The sequence below is a fragment of the Leptopilina boulardi genome, unplaced genomic scaffold (assembly GCF_019393585.1).
Source record: "Leptopilina boulardi isolate dan_hultmark-lab unplaced genomic scaffold, ZJU_Lbou_2.1 LbouV2_327, whole genome shotgun sequence".
NCBI classification, from domain to species: Eukaryota; Metazoa; Arthropoda; class Insecta; order Hymenoptera; family Figitidae; genus Leptopilina; species Leptopilina boulardi.
In genome coordinates, this window is record NW_026137893.1 from 178124 (window position 1) to 197530 (window position 19407).

The window sequence follows — 19407 nt, forward strand, 5'->3', positions numbered from 1 at the left end:
ATCTTGTTTTCTTGCGGTTGTGTGTGTTGTGCTCGAATGCATTCGGAAAAATTATTATACTATTCCCATGCAATCCCGCATTGCGAATATATAAAAATACATGACTATATATTTCTTGCTCGTATTGTTATACAATAATCAGATAAGTAAATTGTGACGCGTTATAAATTTTGCGGAAAAGATTAAATAAATTAAATTTAACGCGCGGCTTTTAAGTGTCTAACTCTTTTTTCGGTTTGTTTAGAAGCGCAAATATATATAACGTTTCTCAGACTATTTGAAAAGAATGAAAGTGAAAACGACCGTGAAATCGATCTAAAAATACTTCGCTTAGTGGAAAGTGTATATATATATGTGTATATATATTTATTTTTGTGAGGGTGTCGAATGCCGCATTAAAAAGTGAAAATTTTTTTTTAGGTTATATTTAACCTATTGGTTTTTGTGTCTGTTATTTTTTTTTTTGAGAGGATTTTTCAATGTTAAATGTGTGCGCTTTTAGTGGGAGAAATTCTGCTCTACCTTTCAGAAAAAACGGAGCGTCTTTAGAGTGATATTTTACCTCCCTCGCAAGTTTAATGGAATTTATAATTTTTGTAATAGAAAGAAAAGAATGAAAAAGTGAATTTTATTTCGTGAGTAACATTTTATTTGTTTGTTTTTGTTTTGGATAAACAATTTGATTATTCTTTTAACAAAATAATTTTTAATATTTTAAGTATATTATATATTATTATATTTATATTTTTTAATTTTACTGTTTTTTATATTATTTAAATATGTTGATTTAGTTTTTTTTATTCATGACTATTGTTTACTCTAAAATTTTATTCAATTTTAAAAAGAATTACTAGTTATAAATTAGTTGTTTTTTTTTGTAAATTAATTTTTTCAATCTACTCATTTAAATTATTTTGTAAATTATTTTTCTCTTCGGAAAATTTTCTTTTATATTTTTGTAAACAATTTTGTTTGCTTTTTTTTAAATTTCTTTTGGTTTTCTTTCTGTAAATCCTGTAAAAGTTCTTTATTTTTTACAATGTTCTCTTTTCTGTGAAATTTTACATAAATAATACGTTTTTTCTTCTTTTTTTTTTGTTAAATTTAAATAATAATTTTTTCACTTATAATTTGTTTAAATTTTATATTTTCGTAAATTTATTTTTTCATATTTTTGTAAAATTATTTTTTTGTTAATAGGTACGATTTTTTTTATCTTTTCTTTATAAAATTTATTATTTGTTTTTTTTTTTTAAATGAAATTTTGTTATGATTTAAAAACTATGTTTATTTTAAAAATAAATTTTTGTCTAACATCAAAGTTATTATTTATTTCTATTGTATTATTATAAATAAATTGCTGTGTGTAATTTTTAGTTTCTTTTCGGAGTAATTTTTGCACGAAAGACAATAGATATTATACATATAATTATTTTAATTGTTTGTAAAAATAAATTAAAATAATAATATTTCTTTTTCTTCTAGATTTTTTTTTATGAAAATAATTTTTTTGTATAATTTTGCAATTTACGAATTTATGGCTTAATAAGCAAATTTCTTTTTTTGTCAATTTTTTTTTAATTGTTAATTAATTGGTTGGTAAATAAAATTTTTATTTTATGTAAGTAATTTATTTCTAAATTTCTTTGTAATAATAATATTTTTGGTATTCGTTTAAATCTTCGTTTTTTGTATATTCAATTTTACTTCAAATTTTTTTTATTTTCAAAAATAGATTTCATTGTTTGTAAGTTATTACTTAAATAAACTTAATAATTTTAATGTACAACATTTATTTTTGCAATTTTTTTTGTTTCGTTAATAAAATTGAATTTACAGATTTAATGAAATAATATGAGTGCCTAATAAAATATAAAAACAAAAAACAAAAAAAAACTGAAAAATGTCTTCAGCGGAAATTGATGAACTTTTATCAGGACCACTAGTGACATGGGTAATTAATAATTAAATATTATTAAAAATTTTTAATATACAAGAAAAGAAATTGTAAAAGTTTAATATATAATTTATTTTTTTTCCAAATAGTTCATTAGTTGTCTCGATGATTCAAATTCACTGACAAATTATGAAGATTTAGTTGATGGTGTTTTACTTCACAGTGTTTTTCTACAAATGTGAGTTTTATTATTTTTTTTTGTCCTAGAGAGTAAAATATCCAATTTTAATCCAGTTAACCTTTTTCTAATCCTAGAAAATAAAATAGCTACTTTTAATCCTAGAAACAAAAATATTCTTTTTCTATACTTAAATTAAATATTGTGATTTATTTAAAAAAAAAAAATAAATAAATTTCAGAGATCCAGAACCATTACACGATGGAGTTATTCCATCATTGGGAAATAATTCAAAAAGAATAAAAAATTTGGAAATTATTGTTGGCAATATGAAGCAATTTTATGAAGAAGAACTTGGACATCTTCTTCTTCGATTACCAGACACGTTAAATTTGGGAAAAGAGCCAGAATCATATATTGGCGATATGAAATTATTTCTTCTTTTGTTGCTTGGCTGCGCGGTTCAATGTCCGAATAAAGAAAAATTCATTACTAAAATAAAAGCACTCGATGTCGACACGCAACTCGCAATTGTTGAATGTATCAAGCAGGTAATTTATTTATTATTCATTTATTCAATTAATTTAAAATTCTTTTCTATATATATATATATATATATATATATATATATATATATATATATATATATATATTATTTTTACCGTTTAATTTGAATTATGAAATGTTTTTCTCCAACAAATGTAATATTTTTAAAAATTATAGTTATAATTAAAATAAAAAAAAAAAACTATTAAAAAACGTGTAACTTAAATACAAAATATAAAAATTTCTTCTCTTATTGTATTTTATGTATTTAAAAATTTTTTATTTTCTACTATAAAAACATAATTTTATTTTTACGTTATTATTTGTTTAATATTAATATAGATTGTTTAAAACAAATCATTAATTAAATAGATATAAAAATAATTTTAAATTGAATTCTATCAATTTTTAATAAATTTTCAAGTATGTGACATTTATTCATTTTTAGGTAACTGATTATCAGGATATTGTAATCACACAGGATTCAATGGAAAACGTAAATATGGGAAATGTTTTTCTGGAAATTAAGAAATTGATTCAGGAGAGAAATCTTTATCGTGAGGTATTTACCAAAAAAAAAGAATATTTTTAATTAAATAAAAAGAAAAGAAAAAATAATAGTTATAATTGCAAATTTTTAACTAAAATTTTTCTGTAAATTAATTATTTTTAAAAATTTATGAAATTCAACAATTATTTACAATTAAAAAAAAATCAAATAAAATCACCAAAAATTTCTATTTAAAACCTTTTACAATTTGATTATTTTTAGAATTTTTCATTTAAAAAAAATTGGAAAAAGGTTAGGAAAAAGTCAGGGAATTTCTTTAATTTAATTTCAAAAATCTAAATTGTAAATCATCGAAAATTCAATTGCTTTTAAAAAATGTTATCTAAAATGATTTGATAAATTATTTTCAATTCTTTAAAATTTAACGAAATCTTTTGAAATTTAATTATTTCTAAAAATTTCAACTGCAACTTCCAAAGTTCAATTATTTTTAATAATGTTAATTTTTTTTTAAAAATTCAATTATTTAAAAAAGTTACAATTAAAAACTCTAAAATTGAATTATTGTTGTCAGAGTTTTTTTTTAGTTTGTGAAATTTAATTAAAATTTAAAAAATTTACGTCTTTGATTCTGAAATATTTGAAATAAATTTTCTTGATAATATTTCTATAGAATTATTCTTATTAAGAAATTAATAAAATGGATTTATTATCTAATAACATCAATTATTTAAAGTAAATTACTTATTATTAATTCAATTTAATTAAAACAAAAATATCGACTTTTTCGACTTTTTTGGAATGTAAATCAACTAAAACGACTTCTTTTGCGCCTTAAAGTCGATCCGGGGTCTGTTTATTTAAAAAATTTAATTTTTGAAAAATTATATAAAATTATTGATTTGGCGACGAATTTTACATAAAAATTTATAAATACTTAAATTTGCGAATAGTTTCTATTAGGATTTTTAGATTTAATTGAATTTCAGAAGATTTGAAATTGGAATTTTTTGTAAATAAAAATTGCCGAAGATTTTTTTTTTTACAATTTTTTCACAATAATTGAGTTGTAGAGAATGTTTAATTGAAATTTTTTGCAAATAATTGAAATTTCGAATAATTTTTGTTAAAATTTGTTTAATTAATTAAATTTTCAAAATTTAGAAGTTAAACTTTATGCTCATGATTAAATTTTAAAAGAAATTTGAAAATGTCAGGGAAAAACATAAAATATTGTCTGGAAGTCAGGGAAAATCATAATGGAAAATTTGTGGCAACCCTGAATAGAAAATATTAATGAAAATTGTTTTTAAAAAAATAATAATTATCCAAATTATTTAAGAATTTTTTGTGTTCAATTAAAAAAAAAATGAATTATCAAAATATTTTATTTTCTCATTTATTTAGAAATGGAGAAATGTCTCGGTTAATGAAATTGGTGAACAGAATGATTCAACGATAAGCACAGAGGGTGAAGATTTAAATAAATCACAACAATCCAATTCAACATCAAAATCAGAAAGGGAGGAAAATCATCATTACGCTGTGGAATTGGCAGATTGGAAATCTAAAGTTCGAAAACAACGACAAGAATTGTACGTCTTTTTTCTTTTAATTCAAACGCTTATTATTTTATTTATTTTTTTTTTAATTTTTTCAATTATTGATATTTTGAAAGTTTTTTAAATTACAAAATTATTTGTTTATGCAAATTTTATTTATTATTTTTTTTATACTTTACAAAACTTAATTTCTCATTCAATGTATTTGAAATTTTCAGTATTATTTGTATATTTTTTTCTAGTTTTTATTTCTAAATTTTAAAATTATTAATGAAATCCAAATTTTGGATTTTTGATAAATTATAATTATTGATTCTTAATTATTAGCGAATTAACTTTAATTAAAATTGATTAATTTTGTGTTTTTATTTGTTTGTTTTTTTAATAAAAGGGAGGAGAAAACGGAAGCTTTACTCGAATGTAAGGAAGAATTGGAACACAATAAAATGTTACTTTCGAAATTCAAACAGGAGGTGAGGTGATATTTAAATAAACAAATTTTTGAACAAATAATTTAAAAAATTTAAATTAAATTACTGAATTACGAAAATAAAATTTAAATTAAATTACAGAATTACAAAAATTAATTTAAAATTAAATTTCAGAATTATGAAAATAAAAATTGAAAAATAAACAAGTAAAGTATATTGTTTCTTAATAATGAAAATTTTTCTTTAGTTGAATAATTTAAATTTAATTTTAAATTAAAGTAATTAAATCTAAAATTTAAGTTTCAGTTTGCCAATAATTACTGCAAATTTTTCGATTACTCAAAAAAAAAAATTAAACACAAAAATGATCTTAATTTTTTTTTCTTTTTCTCACCACATTTTCGGTGATGATTTTAATTTAAACGATATAAATGACAAAATATTTTTAATTTGATTTTAAATTTGTTTCGAAATTTTAGAATCAAGAACTAGTCCTCGAAGCAAGAACGGCAAAATCTTATCGAGATGAGCTTGATGCAGTAATTGAGAGAGCAGAAAGAGCAGATCGTTTAGAAATGGAAGTTGCACGATATCGTGAAAAATTGACGGATATCGAATTTTATAAAACCCGAATCGAGGAACTTCGCGATGATAATAAGTAAGAATTATTTATTATTTAATGAAAAAAAGAAAGTAAGATGTTAAAAATATTTTTCATTCACTGCTTATTATGTAATGAAAAGTTATTTTTTTGTTGAATTTTTCTTTAGAAAAATGAAAGAAAGAAAAAAAATGTTGGTGCAATAAATAAAAATTATTTTCACTGTTTTTCTCAAATTGTAAACATTAATTCTAAATTTTTTCATTCTGACATTAAAAATATTTTCAGAATATTAATGGAAACCCGAGAAATGTTTGAGGAACAATTAAATTCGTCGAGAAAACGAGCTGATAAAGTTCTGGAGCTTGAAGCTGAGATTATAAAATGCAAACAGCTCATCAACGATATGGCATTGGTAAATAAAGAATTTATACTTATATTATAAGTAGCTTGAAAGATTTTAAACAAATTATTCTGTGATATTAAATTATTATTTTTTGAAAGACTAATTACTAATTTACAATTATATTTTTTAATAATAACTTTTTAATTAATTTAAATTATCTAAGGAATTTAATGTGAAACAAATACGTAAAAAATATTTAGAAACTGTTAATAATTAACAATAATTTATATTTATCTTACAAATAATTAAATTAATTAATTAATGGAATTTTTTAAAATGTAAGGAACGCGCGGCTGATAAAGAAAAATATCAGGAACTTTACGAGGAAAACACTCATTTGAAACGATTAACAAAAGCTGCAAACGATGCAACTATGACTGAATCTGTCAGTGATTCCGAAGAGCCAGGTATATAGTGAATTAGAAAAAAATTCTTATTTTCAAAAAAAGAAATTAAAAATATTTACAGAAATTTGATTCAAAATTCAATTAAAATAGTTCGTTAAATTTATTTTAACTAAAGTAATAAATAACAAAATTTGTTATTTTTTGTACTTTTTCTTAAAATTAAACATAAGTGTAATTTTTTTTTTTATTAAAATTTATATTTTTCTATTTCGTTCTAGTTAAAATGTCAAACAAAAACAAACAATTTCTATTTTCAGTAATAAACGATAATCCACTATCGGAACAATTGACATCTAATGCTCAGACACGTGCCTTAAAATTGGAATTAGAAAATCGACGCCTATTAACTGTGATTGAATCATTAAAAGAAAATTCTTTTCACGAAAGTTCATCACGTGTTTTAGAATTGGAAAAAGAGAAGAAAAAACTTTCATTAAAAGTTGAATCGCTCACTGATAATTGTGAACGAATAACACAACAAAATTCAGATTTAGAACTTGTTTGTAAGCAAGCGCTTGAAGAGAATAAAAAATTGCAATCGTCATTGAAAAATCAAAAAATCTCCTTTGAAAAGCAACAGCAAGATTTACAGGGACAACATACAAAATTAATTGATATGGAGAAAAATTATGAGACTGCGGCAAATGAGAAAAAAAGAATTCAATCACTATTGGAAAGTGTACAAAGACGAGCCGATGATATTGAACGTTCATTGGAAAGTGCAAATCAAAAATTAGAACAATTTCGCGAAATTGAAAGTCAATCGCAAAAAATTCATACAAAATGTCTTGAATTAGAGGGAAAAGTTTGTGGATTAGAAAAAGAGAGAGATACGGCGCAACGGGATGTTCACAAATGTCGAGAGGCTCTTGAAGTAAATTTTCTTTTTCAATAATTTATTTTCTTTTATTTTTATTTATCAATTTATCTTTATTTTTGTACATATTTTTCTAATGAGTCATTTTTTATTTAAAAATTAATTATATAAATTTAGGTTTTCTGTTCTTTTATTAAATTAATTAAATAAATAAATTATTTACTTTTTACTATTTAAATAATTAAATTATTGAAATAATAATAATAAAAATTGCGATTTTTTTCGGTTTCGTTACTTGTGTATTAAAATTACTGTAATTTATTATTTTCTTTTGTTTTTACTTATCTTTTGTTTCCTGTTATTTAGTTTCAAAAATTGAAATTTTTATTTTCAGGAAAAAGACGTGGCACTTGATCAGGCAACAAATACGATAGAAGTTTTGGAAGGAAAAGTAACGCAACTTGAGCAAGAAATTGATAATTCAACTTCTCAAATTTTACGGTAAGAAATATTTTTGAATACCTATTGATAAAAAAATTTTTTTTAACTAATGCAAATAAGAGAAAGTAAAGTAAAGGAAATGAAAAATAATTAATTATAAAAAATTATTTTGCAGATTACAGGAAATTGAAAGATCGAGCAAAGAATTGGATTCAAGGGCAGCGATTGATCGTGAAACTTTGGAAACATTACAATCGAATTTGGTTGCAGAAAAATTGAATACACAACAATTGTATACAATTTTGGAAAAATTGGGACTCGAGGGCGAAGCATTGTTATCACTTCCGCTCGATTGTATTGTTGAAAGGTAAAATTTTTCAACTGTTTTTAAAAATTTTAAATAAATAAAATCTATTTATTTATTTATTTCGCAGTAATTTTTTAATTCTACTGATTTGAATTCATTTCTCTTTTGTAGTAAATTTTTAATGTAGAAAATCTTCAAATTTTTTTTCAAACCCGTTAAAGAAAATTGAATTTTATTCTAGAATTTTAATTGACATCCTGCAATAATATTGAAAAGAAAAAGAAAAATTTAAATAATTTAAAAAATTAATTTAATTTAATGATGCAATGAACAAATTTTTCTGATAATTTTGTCATTTTTTTAATAGAATTGCCGAAATACCAGAGGTTATTAATCGCATTAGAAAAGCAATTTCAGAAGAGATTTCTGAAAAGGAAAAAGTGAAAATTGAAGGTGTTACCATTGTAAAAGAAGATGAGGTGAAAAGTTCAACATTACAGGAGGAATTGAGAATTTTACAGGTGAGAGAGAAACATTTATTTTGATTTTTATGAGAAAGTAAATTTATTTTTAATTATATCTATTTATATTTTCTTAACTATTCTTCCAATTTTGAACCTTTTTTCATCTTTCGAGAAAATATTAAAATAAAATTTACAAATATTTATTTATTTGTTTATTTGTATGTTATTATCTGAGGCCTGTTATCGTGTTATTTTTGTAAACAAAAAAAGTACCTAAATAAATTTTGATAAATAAAATAAAATTCATTTTTCTTTTGAATTTTCGTTGAATTTAAAATTGATAAATTACAAAAATGTTTTGAGTCTATTTTATGAAAATAATGTGTACAATATATCAAATTTAAAAAAAAATTTCAATTATAGAAGGAACAAGAAAATCTTCAAACAAAATTAGTCACGAGTCAAGCGACATCGGAAAATCTTTTGGCCGAGAATGCAAAATTACAGGTTTATGTAACAACACTGGAATCTCAAAGTACATCGTTGACAACTCAACACACTGCATTGCAATTAGCGAATTCCCAATTGGTCGCAGAAAAAGAAGAGGTTTTTTTATTTTCTCTTTAATGTTTCTATGAATTTTCTCTTAAAACTTTTTCTCAATGTGAAAGGCTCCTTTAGAATATAAATACAAAAATTCACGCTCTCATTCGAAAAAATCAGAAACCTGATAAACACTTTAGAAAATTTTTTAATTCAATTGTTCTTTTTTAATTTTCCATGTATTTTATATTTATTTTAATTTTGTAATAATTTACGTGCTGTTTACATTGGAACTGTTTCAATTAAATTTAATTTTAAAACCCTTGTCAATATAGTCTCAAAAATACGAAAATTTTAATCCGCTTTATCCGCTTACGTCCTTTAAATATTAAATGAATATTTAATTATTTTTATTTATTGATTTTTTAATTAAGTCAAAATTAATTTTTAATTTCGCAATTAATGAAAAATCACATTGAGAAAAATACTTACATTAAACAATTATTGGTTTCTTTTTTAAAGAATAATTGAATAAAAATTGAGATTAAGTAATAAATGTATAGAAAAAGTGCTTTTTCAATATTATTGTATTAAAAAAATATTAATTGTTTTTACAGCTTTTGAAAGAGCGAGGAGTTCAACAAAGAACACACACTCGATTAGTTCACGATCAAGTGACATTGCAATCGCTTCACGAACAATTAAGCAACGAATACGAGAATCTTCTACAGGAACGAGAAACATTAAAGGGAAATTTGAGGGATGTTAAAAATGAATCTCGAATATTGCGCGAAACATGCGAGAGACTCGAGGGAAAAACCAAAGCCTTACAAGCCGAACGTGACACATTAGTGACAAATGCCAAGAGTTTAAATAATTTAAGGGTCGAGCATTCAAAATTAAAGGTGAGAAATTGATTTTAAAAAAAGAACAAATTACAGAAAATTAATTATTCCATTTAAATATTAACAAAATCATAGTGACAATACCTGAAAATTCGATTTTTTTTGGTGAAAACCATGAAATAGTTAAAAAATATTTTTTTCTTTTTACGTCTATTGGGTAAAATATACAAAATTTTAAAAAATCATTTTTCTTTCATTGGAATATGCTGCTTAGAAACCTAAATTATGCATTTTAATGCTTTTGCAAATTGCAAATAATTTTGTTAATTAATATAATTTTTAATAAAGATCTTAAAACTATAGAATATTTTTGAAATGTATGCTTCTATGATTATAGTTCCTTTCTCTAATTATTATTATTTTCATTTTTATTATCTATTTATTATTAATGTTTTTCGAATAATAAAAGTTAGACGGGACTGGAAAATTTTTTTTTTAAATATGAAAATTTTAATACCTAATTTTTTTTTTTTTTAGGAGGACTTTAGAATTCTTTACACTAATGTCGAGCAATTGAAAATGGAATACAAAAGTCGACACGAGGATTATTTGAAGAATAAAACTGAGGCTCACACTTTAAATAAGAAATTAATGGAAATACAATCCGAATTGAGTACAAAAGACGAAAGATGTTCGAATTTGGAATTGCAAAACAGTAAATTAAATCAACGATGTGAGGTAAGATTTTTTATTTTTTTTTTATTATTATTTATTTATTTTATTATTTGTAAGAAAATCATAATTTTTATTATTATTATTTTTTGAAATTCTTTAGTTTAAATTTCCAGTGGATAGAATTTCAAAAAAAGACAAATTTTTCTATTTAAACGACTTTTAAATAAGTTAGAAAATTAATATTAAAATAAATTTTTAAAACAAAGAATTTTTATTAAGAGCATGTGGGCAAAGGACGTTTTTTTTTAAATTAATTAATTAAGGGGAGGCACCTCCTTTATTTTGAGTCCTTTACATTTTAATAATGGCAGAAAGTTATATTTTTTTTCTTGTGTCATTTGGGTCCTAAAAACATACAGAATGATCAAGAAAACAAAATTGACCATTTAAAAATTTTTTAAAATCCATACAAGAGATTCTGAAGAATCATTAAAAAAGCACGGAAAAAAGTGTCGATGAAAAAAAGTCAAAATTGGGAAAGAAGATAGATATTTAAAATATTAATTTTTTTAAGACTTAAAATTTTATTTTTTTTGAATAAGTGATTAAGATCTTTATATTGTGCACCGCACTCACATCCCAAGGGAAGATTCCACCGCATCCTAGCGAAGTGTTCCCCTGTACAAATATCCGAGGTCCGCAGCCTTGTTATAGTGTTAATATGTCGACATGAAGCTTCAATTCCTCTAAACCAAGGTCTTTTGGTTTTATAGTTAACTTTAATATAGTATTTGTTTCGAGAATGTTGAATGTCGGTATACGGCCAATTTAAGGTTTTCCACTATTCAAAATCCCGCTTTAATAAAGGAATAAAATCACGATAGGGGTACCCAAGAAGTTCCCAAAAGGCAAGTAGTCATTTCTTGGCCACAAAGTCTGCCTTTTCGTTCCCCTTAATTCCTATATGCGCAGGGCGCCAGAGAAATCGGACCATTGCACTCAAATTTATCAACTCTAAAGTTACTTTGAGTATTTTTTTAATAAATGGATGAGGATCCTTATTAAATATTCCCTAATCAAGGTCTTGTAAAAGTTTTCCGAGAATTAGAAATAATTAGAGTGTTGTCAATTTTCATTTGAATAGATTGCCTCAGGATGGATTTACATGATGTGAATAAACGCCTTCCTAGACATGCATGCCTTATCACGATAAGTATCCACCAATGATGAGAATTTCAGCAAGCCTATACCCCGCCTATATCGTTTATTAATTGAGTATTTCTCGGAAAATAATTGTAATTTTAGGATGAAAGGGTTCTGAGACCAAGCAAGATTTCGGAGCATGTGTCGTTTACTAATAATCAAACGCCTTAAGGCCAATGGTGACTGATTCACTTCAGACAACAGAATGCCAGTAGGAGTCGATTTCATCCAACCTAATAAGGCACGCAGAGCAGCTAATTGAACTCTATCTAACAGATCCAAATTAGACCGCCTGGCATTTGCGAAAAATTGGCAACCCCATTCCAGATGAGCCCTGATTAGATCCTTGTAGGTCAGGATCATTGAAGAAGGATTTGCTCCGCAGGATATTTTAGACATAGCCTTAAGAATATTAATAGTTCTCGGCGCTTTTTAAACTATACTCTCAATATGCTCTCTAAATCTGAATTAGCGACTATTCGCTTTGAATTAGTGATTATTCGCTTATTCTTAGCGCAGAGTATGCAGCTGGGAATAAGTGAATAATCACTCATTGAAAATTCGCTTATTACTTAGCGAATAGTCGCTATTTTAATCAGCCCAGAGTATGCAGCTACGAATAAGCGAATAGTCGCTGATTCAAATTTAGAGAGTGCGGAGACCAAGTCAATCTGCGATCCAGATGAATACCCAAATAGATTAGGTCATCCTGATTTTTAATTCTTGTACTTCCTATTCCTAGATATATATTTTTGAACCTATCCCGTGATTTTGAGAAAGTAGTTAGTTGTGACTTGCCTGGAGCCCTAACGGTTTCCTCTAGTAAACCTATCGCATCTTTTACATCCTTAGGTCTTACATGAGTCAGGCTTTATGAAGTGGCCCCCTGTTTTTCCAATATTCATAAAAATTAAAAGTAAATGTATTTTCTTGTAGTATTAACAGTATTAAATGATATCCTAAAAGGGTTTTAAAAAAATTTTTAAATTAAAAAAGTTATAAACAATTTAAGTTTTATGGACTGGGATTCCATAGAATAGCGTACTCTTCACAAAACTTTCAAACAATTTCTCGTATGCTGACCAGTAATTCAGCTTGAGGCTATCTACTATTCCCATGGTGGCGCTGGTCGCCGCTTTTGCAGAACAAATCATTTTTCTCGAAGCTTCGTTAAAATTACATTTTTTATCAAAAATAACACCTAGGTATTTGTAGTTGTCCGTGACTTTTATCTTTTCTTTTCCTAGCCCAAAACTTTTTAAGGCGCTAATCCTAGAGTCCGTTGTATTTCTAAAAATAACAATTTTTGTTTTACTGGCATTAATGATTAGGCCATTTTCGGTGCAATAAGTATTCAGTGCTTTGAGTTTTCTATTCAATTCCATGGGAGTATCTGCCAATAAGACCAGATCATTAGCATAGGCTTCCAACAATATTTCTTTACTGCTATTTACTGCTAAGCCCCTACATCCCTGGTCTATTAGGAAGCTCTCTATGTCACTGATATAGAGTGAGAACAAGAGAGGACTGAGCACTTCTCCCTGTAATAACCCTTGTATTACTTTTACATAGTCGGTGCATCCCTGTTCAGTACGAATAAATGCATATGCCTGTTCATAGAAGTTTTTCACAATGTTTATAAATTTAGAGCTTATCCCCAGTTTAGCTAACTTCCGCCACAACAGCTCATGAGGGACCGAGGGAAATGCCCCCTTAAAATCCGCAAAGATTGCATACACAACCCCCTTCGGGTGTCTTAAATGTATTTGGATTAGAGAAAGAAGAGTAAACAGGTTGTCCATGCACCCCCGGCCCCTCCTGAAGCCCGCCTGGAATTCTGGAATAGCTTCTCGTGAATCGCACCAAGAAGTTAATCTATCCGATAGAGATTGGGTAAAAATCTTCGCGTCATTATTCACGAGAGTGATTGGCCTAAAGTTGTCTGGGTTAGAAGCATCCCCTTTCTTATGAAACATTAATGTGGTTAATTTACCCCATGCTGTTGGTACTTTTTCTACTTCAATAATTTTATTAAACAAGTGATTGACTTGAAAATTGAAACTCAATTTCTTAAATATGTTCTCCACAGAGTGACGTAGGGTTTTTTTAATCGGTTAATTTAAAAAAAATTTAAGGACTTTTTTTAAGCCATATGAGACAAAGTGATTTTTTGGTAGTTCCAAGTATTCTCGGAAATGAGAAGAAATTTCGGGTTGAAATTTTGAGGAATGATAAAAAAGGGTTGAAGGAATTGGGTCGTTCTACTTATTTACTGTAATTGAATGCGAAATAATTTAAAAAAGTAATTAATAGTGAAGTTAATTGGTTTTTGTTATTTCTTTGGGCGGCCACTAACTCGATTCGGCGCTAGTTACTGGATCACTGATACATTCACGCGACATCTGTGTGTACCCCCGCCATATTGGCTTGAACTTTCGTTCAAAAATGGGAATTTCCAAACTTTTATTTTTAATACTTAAACGCAAAATTGTGCATTAAACCGAGAACAGCGCAATTCTTAATGCTATTCTATATCATATTTAATTTTCCAAATTTCAACCAAAAATTCTTTATCATTTTAGAGAAAACTTGGAAATACGATAACATGTTTTTTGCATGGGGGTCACGTGGGTATTTCCCACATGGCCTTAACTGACTACTTTGGTTCCGAAAACAAATTTTATTTTTCAAAATGCTACAGTTTGCATAAAAATTTTTTTTAATAAAAACGGCTACGTCTCTCTATGAAGAATATATTAAAGAAGTTTCACCTATTTCTCCCACTAGTGGGAGAAATGAGTATTTCCCCCACGATCACATGACACATTGAGGAATAGGTTATCTCAGACCTTTGCCGCCAGGCCCCCGAAATCGCATTTCCCGTGCAGGTATTAAAGAAAATAAATATTTCAATAACTAAATGTTATCTCTTATTCAAAACATGCTCTGATAAAGACTTTTCTTTCTTTAATATTTTATTCTAAAGTATTCGAGTAAATTGACGGAATATGATTATATAAATCAATCTAAAGCCTGGGAATCAATAAAATAATTAAAATTAAATACTTTATTTAGTATTAGGTTATTTTCTAAATTTATTTAGATAGAAAAAAAATTTTTGTTAAATTTTTAATGGTATTTTTGTGTTATTAAAGAAATATTATTTTTCAGGCATTATTGCAAATAAATTCTGGCATCGATAACGATCGACGAACACTAATGGAACACGCGAGCGCTCTTTTAAATCAATATCAAGATCTTTTTATGCACACACTAGAGGATAAGGAGCATTTTTACGCGGAGGAGAAAAGTTTTGCGTAAGTATTGAAAATTTATTTATTTATTTAATAAAAACAAGATCCTAGGGCTCAAAAGCCCACAAAGGAACTAAAATTCATTAACTAGTTAACAAGAATAATAATTCAATAAAATTAATATAATAGCAATTATAACAATATTAATATGTATTAATAACAAAATTTGAAAGAAAAAAAAAATTCTTTTTGCAATAGGTATGCAATGTTACTATTTCATTTCTTTGTTTGTAGAGACAAATTAAATCACATGAATAGACAAAAAGTGAAACTTGAAGAGAAAATAATGGAACACTATCGAAATATGGGCAGTTGTTCAACGAAAAAGTAAATTTCTTTTTTCTCACATAATTATTATTAAACACAATATTTAAGTTTTTTTATTAATTTTTTTTGTGGTACTTCTTTGCTTTAGTTTATTAAGAAAAATCTTTGTCTATTTTAGAAAAGGATTTGGCGCCAGTTTAGTGCGAAGAGTGAGAAAAGCAAGTTCCGATTTACTTAACAAGGTAAAAATTTTACGACATTAAGTAATTAATAAATATTTAGATAATTAATAATGATAATAATAATTAAATAAATACAAATAATTATTCAAAAACATTAAATTAAATTTTGTAAATGCAAACCTCAGATTATATGACTTTTTTCCGTCTTTTTTTTCAACTAATTTTAATAAAGTGCGATTTTTTCGACTTTTTTTTATATCTTTTTACAAAATGCAGATCATTTTCAGATCTTCTTTATTTCAATTATTTAACAATTTTTTAAATAAAATTCTTCTCTGAATTAAAATTACTTTCAATAATTTCAATTAAAAATTTTATGAAATTCAATAACTGTTTAAAATTTAAAAAAAATCAACTAATAAATTGTTAAAATTGCACTAATCTTAAAAATACTGTAATAAACATTAAAAAAAGTAATATTTAGAAAACAACAAGAGAATTTAAAAAACAAATTAAAAATAATAATAAAATATAATTTTTGGTATAGGTATAATAAATTATTTTGATTCTGTAAAGTTTAATTATTGACTGAAATTTAACAAAATCATTTGAAATTGAATTACTTTTGAAAACTTGAATTGTATATTTTTGGAAATTTCACTTATTCTAAACAAAACTTTATCTAAAATTAGGTAATTGATAAATTATTTTCCATTCTGTAAAATTTCATTATTGTCTGAAATTTAACATAATTTTTTGTAATTCAATTATTTCTAAAAAAAAATTCTACCATAACTCTTTCGAAAGTAAATTATTTTTTATAATTTTAATATTTTTAATAAATTTCAATTATTATTTTAAAAAAGTTTCAAATAAAAACTATAAAATTGAATTGTTGTCTGAATTTTTAAAGAAACTAGTTTAAATTTATTGATAATTTATTTCACATTTAAAATCTTATGCAATTTAATCATTAAAAAAAGTTAATTTAAAAATCTGTAAATCATTATTTTTGTTCGAAATTTTTTTTGACCAATAAAAAATTTTTCAATAAAAAATTTTAAAAATGGAACTTTAAGAATTTTGTTTAGAAATTTGCTCTGCAAATTCTACAAAGTTTTGAAAATTTGACCTAGTTCGATTATGAAATATTTGAAATAAATTTTCTTGATAATATTCTTATAGAATTATTCTTATTAATCAATTAGTAAAATAAATTTAATATCTTATAACATTAGTTATTTAAGGTTAAATATTTATTAACTAATTAAATTTAATTAAAATTAAAAAAATCGACTTTTTTGGAATGTAAATCGACTAAAACGACTTGTTTTGCTCCTTAAAGTTGATCCGAGGCCTGCGATTTTTGTTTACTAAAGAATTTTGCAACTTTGGAAGAGTCAGTTAAGCATCTTTTGTTTATTTTTAATTTTAGAATCGTCGGTCATGGGCGGAGGATTCTAAACAACCGGAAGGAAAACCCTGCGAATCTGAATCCGGAGGTAATGATTCTGACGCGAGCGCTGACGATCAACGATTAACAGGTTTGTTTCGTTTTTTTTTTAATTTATTAATTTAATATTAATTAGAATAGTAATTAATTAATTTAAAAAAAAATTATTAAAGTTTACAATTAATATCTTTAAAAAACTTGTCTAATTTTTTGTGAATATTTTAATAAAATAAAAATTATACACAATTTTTCTTTTTTGCAAATGTTTTTAAATATTATTACAAATTTTTAGGAACGAGAGAATCTGATCTTAACAGTGATCCTTTATCATTAGGACATCCAGGAACTCGAAGGACTGTTTATTACACTGATGACACACCACCAACTGCTCCATTAATGGTAAATAATAATTAATTTAATTATTTTTCGTATTTTTAAAAATGTTTCATTGAATTCACTTTAAAGTTGTTTCTTTATTAGGGCAATAAAAATCGTATGGAACATGATTTCAAATTTCCAAATATTCTCACTGCATGATTGTAAATAAAAATAGTCGAAATGTAATTTAAAATTTATATTTAGCGGTTCGAAAAAAATCAGATTTTATCTACAAATCCATTAAAACTCAACTTCTAAGTGATTTCCATTGAAATATTTTTTTTCACTTATTATAATGAGAAATTGAATAAATTTGACTATTTTCATAACTAAAATTTAATTTTAATTTTTAGACGGAGAAAAGAATCGATGATTCACGTGATGAAATTCGTGTCAATGATAGTGAACAAAATTCACGTGTTGAAACGCCAAATGAATCGAGACCATTTCTTATTTATAATCGAGTCTCAGCGGTGATTAATGATTCTAGTAATATCAATAATTCTGGACAAAATTCAACGCAAGAAGAAAGTTTAGTTGATTCGCCGCCAAGAAAGGATAAAGCAAGTCCTGTTTGGTACGAATATGGATGCGTTTAGAATTATTTTTACCCATTATTTTTTATTTTTGCATATATTCACAGAGACAAACAACTAAGGCTTCCAGATTTTAATATTTTTTTTTTTCATCAGGTTTTACGTGTCAGTCATTTATTTATATATAGTTTCATCGTCAATCGCTATTTATATATGTATAATTATTACTGTACATTCCAGTATTTAGGGTTTTTTTTATATCATTTTTTAATCCGCACCATTTATTTTAATTTTCTCAATTTTTAAATTGTCCAGGCTTCATAGTCGTCCCCTATTTTCCCTAAAAGTCCCCTTTTTCTCTATTTGTCCCTAAAAGTACCCTATTTGAAAAATTTCGCCTATTTAACATAAAAAATTAGTACAAAGCTTTGATTTTTATGAGAATGCTTTTTAAAAATATTTATTTTTTACCCAAAATTTAATGAATAATTCAATTATTTGATTGATTTTGTATTAAAATGTTTTATAAAATTTGATAAATACCAAAAATTTTTGATGTAGAGAATTATTTAACTACATTTCGATTAAAATCGTTGTGAACTAATTTTTAAAAAAATTTTACAAATTATTTTGTAAGATATTTGGTGTAGATTTTTAATTAAAAATAGAAATTTATATATTTTTCTGAAACTTTTGATTCAGGAAATGGATTAAATTTAATAAAACAATTTTTTATATCAAATATTTTTAACTTGTTAACTAAAAATTAATTTTAAAATCAAAATTCAATTAACAAATAGATTCACTAATTTGTGAATGAAAAATTATAAAATATGTTTTCTCAAAACTGTACTAAAGTGGTTTAGTATGTTTACTTATTTAATTTTCATAGTATCTTAAAAATCCCCTATTTTCAAATTTTCAAACTCCTATTTCCCCTAAAATATTTTTTAGGATCACTATGAAGCCTGAATTGTCTTTTTTTTCATTGCTGGCAAAATTTGAAAATCTTTATTTTTTGTCTGTTTTTACTTGTTTTTATTTCAATGTAAAATTGTTCGTTTTTTTCTGTTCCATGTGTTAAATTTTTAATTTTTCTTTTTAAATCGTTTCTTTTATCATTATTTAAAAAAAAAAACAAAAATTATGTACACAATTGTTACCAGAGATTTACGGTGTTTCACTTATTTTTTTTATGTGCACAAATAACTTAATAATACCAATATGTACAAAAAAGTATTTCGTATTACGCTTTGCAATTTGCACGATGATTGTGATTTTTTTTATGTTTAGTGGTTTCGAGAGTTAGTGATTCTTTTTCTTTCCTATTGGAATTCAGCTTGATTGCATTTATGAAATATTTCATGATAAGCTAGAATTTAGGATGAAAAATGTGTCCGTTCATTATAGTGATTATATATAAAAAAAAGAAAAAAAAATAAG

At 24.8% G+C, this 19407-nt stretch overlaps 1 protein-coding gene across 1 annotated transcript; it reads left to right on the forward strand.

Moving 5' to 3' along the window:
• The first annotated feature begins 38 nt into the window (after positions 1-38).
• LOC127284985 (girdin) lies at positions 39-18812 on the forward strand. Its single transcript, XM_051310735.1, has 23 exons — positions 39-635; positions 1840-1954; positions 2047-2135; positions 2317-2626; positions 3070-3183; positions 4540-4727; positions 5086-5167; positions 5605-5783; positions 6015-6141; positions 6416-6539; positions 6797-7413; positions 7751-7857; positions 7973-8164; positions 8472-8625; positions 8992-9174; positions 9729-10016; positions 10494-10694; positions 15006-15151; positions 15383-15475; positions 15594-15657; positions 17033-17141; positions 17343-17449; positions 17782-18812. The coding sequence occupies exons 2-23, from the start codon at positions 1904-1906 to the stop codon at positions 18025-18027; spliced, it is 3771 nt and encodes a 1256-aa protein (XP_051166692.1). The 5' UTR covers positions 39-635; positions 1840-1903; the 3' UTR covers positions 18028-18812.
• Positions 18813-19407: the final 595 nt, after the last annotated feature.